This window comes from Poecilia latipinna, unplaced genomic scaffold (assembly GCF_001443285.1).
Source record: "Poecilia latipinna isolate Pla-1442-1.1 unplaced genomic scaffold, P_latipinna-1.0 Scaffold1262, whole genome shotgun sequence".
NCBI lineage: Eukaryota > Metazoa > Chordata > Actinopteri > Cyprinodontiformes > Poeciliidae > Poecilia > Poecilia latipinna.
In genome coordinates, this window is record NW_015113878.1 from 21,611 (window position 1) to 25,299 (window position 3,689).

Here is a 3,689-nt window from a genome sequence, read left to right on the forward strand (position 1 = left end):
AAATTTTCCTCGAGGAATTTTAGTAATCGAGGTACTCGAATCATTCGAGGAATCGTTTCAGCCCCATCTTTGTGGTTTTGAAACGGTTACTTTCTAAAAACTTAGATCTCCTTTGATACTGGTGACCAGCCCATGCCTGACCAAATTACTTAAGAGTAAAAAAGAAATTGACTAAAAAAAAAAAAGACTAATTAGTATGCCGCCAACATTGACCTATGTTTCCATACAGAATATAAACTCTTTAATCTGCTGTCAGACTGATAAACCACTGTGTCAGCATGTCCAGCAATTTAAGAAGGGCATGATTAAACACCCAGATCTACGGAAACGTCTTAACTGCCAGAGCAGGGAAATAAATTCAGAAGCAGTATCTCATTACAATGAGAAAGTTTCTCGCTTTGATGAGAAAATTTCTTGTTTTAGCAATATGTAAGCTACAATAAGGCAAGATGCAAAACATAATGAGTTTTGCATCTTGCCATAACAATAACTTTTTCCCATTTATGAAGGAGATATTGCCTCTGAATTTATTTCCAAGCTCTGGCAGCTAAATGCTTCCATCAAACTACCTTTGAACCTTGGAGCCCATCACCAAAATGAACTCTGAAGATTAACTTATATGCATAGCATTGTATTGAGTTTTCTTTGTTTTATAGGATTTCCCTGGCCAAAAAACAAACAAGGAACCTAGTCTCATAGAAAAGCTTCTTCCTTGACCTTAAGCATTCCACACTAAGCTCTGAGGTGCTCCGACAAAAACATATCCATGTTTGATATCAGAAAGGCTGGATTTTTCTCTGAATACAGGCACCAAACATGTGCTGTTCCAATATTTAACCTGCTACTACCTGAACCGGTTAATCATTAAAAAATATAAGCTATTTGTGTGTTTTCTGTCAAGCAGGTGCTAAATTAAGTAGATATTACTATTCTAAATATATTTAGTATGCAAACGAGCCTAAACTAGATATAATTGGCAATAAATGCTAAATCTGAATGCTAAATGGCAGCCAAGTGCTGTCAATGTGATCCTTGGTGTGGGTGAAATATGCATCAACAGGCACATGAAGGCAAATTTTACAACAATGAATCTAAAAGGGGTTAAAGATAAACCAGCGGTAGACGCTAAGGATGTTGCACGTGCACGTTCGATACTATTAGGAAAAAGGTGAGAAGATTTCTCACTGCACTGAATGAGCAAAACCTTGACGGACTGTCTTCCAGTCTGTTAAGTTTTGACATAATTTATGAGGGACAGTAAACACTGGGAGCGCATCTTACCAAGACCTGGAATCTGTGCTAAAAACCAATTTAGGTCCAGTCCCCTGAAATAAAACCAGAGCCTCGTTCGCTACTATAATGAAGCATAACAACAGAGAAGAAGAAATGCATTTAACCAAAAACATAAGACATGACTTTAGAGTTAAATCAACAGCACTTGGTGATTAAGCGTTCGTTCTAGGCTTGTTTGGATGTGTGGGGTTTTTGTGCTCATTTTTTAAATTTTTTTGCTACTTTTTTTTCTTTAAACAAAAGGGCTTACATCCCCATTGAAAATAATGAGGACTTGCCGTGCACATAAAACAGATATCAAATCATACCAAATGCATCGTTTGTTAACAATAAGAACATTAATAAAAGTGGTAGGACTCAGGTGTTAAGTACGATTAAGTAGCGGAGCCTGTGAGGCTGGATCTATCATTGGTCAGAGTTTTTTGTTTGTTTTTGTTTTTTTGCATGGTGGGGGTTGAGATGAAGAGGTCTGTGTTCCGTGGTGACAGCAGGATTTACATGCTGGTGCTGTCCCGACAGTAAAACAGCGTCCTGATATCCTGAGGGTGAGATTCTGCCAAGAACACATCATCCAGAGCCCTGCGGGAGATCAGCCCTTTTATTGTAGATGTCCGCTGTCAGACTCAGGCATACGGGTGATGTTCATCAAGTTTGTTTTGTGTTTTTGCATGCAAGCTTACAGTATGTGAAAGTTCTAGGGTTCTCTTTCTGTTTTTGTGCGTTACGTTTGCATGTATTCAGTTGCCTAAATTAGAGTCTCTGTCCCCGATGAACCAACGCATGTGGAAGCAGAGGGCGAGGAAGCCTGTTCCCAGGAGGTCGCCCAGAGCGGTCAGGTACGGGATGGAGAAGTTGTCGGGGTCCATGCCTCGGCCCCACATCCAGTGAACCATCCAGTCAGCCAGGTACAGGAGGATTGCAACCTGCAGAAGAGACAATTTTAGCGGATTGTGCCTAGGTTCAACAATATGGCACGATCTGCCAAGATGCTAAAGCATTTTTGTGACACAATTACAAAACCTGCACTATTGGAAATCGACCACAAAATATTATTTTTCTACTTTCAGTTTTTGTAGCCAGTGAATTCAGCCATCAATGAAAGTTTAAAAATGCTACAATCTACATCCTCCTGCTGGACAAAATCTTTGAAAGCAACAGTAACACCGCAGGACAGACGTGGCCATACTGTTTATGCTCTGGGTAGACGACGTGCGCTCGCTCCATCCAGCAGAAACAGCAACTTGCTCAATAAGCAACATTCAGCTCTTACAATTTGAACTGGGATATTGGTGAAGTAGAAGGAAATGGTGAAATTATAAGAGGAAATGAAGATGAGGAGGACAAAACGGAGGAAGAACAAAGACTCGGACAAAAGCTGGTGTTTGTGGATGTGCTGCTTGGAAATGTGAATCCGACAGTATGCTTCACAGAGCTCCATTTTCTAACTCAAGCTGCTTACAGTTAGCATCATGATTACAATATTTGGTAACACTTTATTTGAAGGACTGACATGACACTGTCATAAACATGACATAACGTCTGTCATGAACATAAAGGAGTCTTTATGAATGTTTATGACAGTTGTCATGAAGTGTCATTCGGTAAATAATGACACTTTTAATGCAAAGTTGCTTTAAAAGTTGCATTAAAAGTCAATTAAAAGTGCCAACTTTGCATGATTTTGTAAATTATGATAATGTAATGCAAAGTTGCCATTTTTAATGGACTTTCAATGCAACTTTTAGAGCAACTTTGCATTAAGTGTCATTATTTACCGAATGACACTTCATGACAACTGTCATAAATATTCATAAAGACTCCTTTATGTTCATGACAGATGTTATGTCATGTTTATGACAGTGTCATGTCAGTCTTATGCACACCCCTTCAAATAAAGTGTTACCCAATATTTTCTCAGATATATTAAAATGGTGACTTACAAAATACATAAAGATGCTTCATTGTCACTGAAAACATCCATTTATTATTCTCCAATCTGTTTTGTGTTAGCTTCTGCTAATAGGGCTGCCTCCTGCTAAAGTTTTGTTAGCTCCTGGTAATGATGTTAGCTCCTGCTAACGGTGTTAGCAGGAGCTACATAGTGAACAGTAGATTACAACCAACCACGTCTGATGGTGATCTTCGTAAGTGAAAAAAACAAAACAAAACAATAAAGTTACACAATTTTTTAAGTTTTTACGCATCACTAACCACAATGTCCAGGTTAACTGGAAAATTCCAACATATTTAGGCCAACTAGTTCAGCTAATCATGGATCTCTTTAAGGTCTGAAAGATAACAGCAAAGAACATACAGTTAGGGCCAGAAATATTTGGACAGTAACACAAGTTTTGTTATTTTAGCTGTTTACAAAAACATGTTCAGAAATACAATTA

The 3,689-nt window shown here is 38.4% G+C and overlaps 1 protein-coding gene across 6 annotated transcripts in view; it reads right to left on the minus strand.

The window, feature by feature from the left end:
- Positions 1-1,503: 1,503 nt before the first annotated feature.
- slc41a1 (solute carrier family 41 member 1) overlaps positions 1,504-3,689 on the minus strand; it is a 57,187-nt gene continuing 55,001 nt past the window's right edge. For all 6 annotated transcript variants that reach the window (XM_015054588.1, XM_015054585.1, XM_015054587.1 and 3 more), the window contains one exon: positions 1,504-2,216. In XM_015054588.1, the coding sequence (XP_014910074.1) occupies positions 2,031-2,216 (186 nt within the window). In that variant the 3' untranslated portion in view covers positions 1,504-2,030. The remainder of the gene's footprint in view (positions 2,217-3,689) is intronic.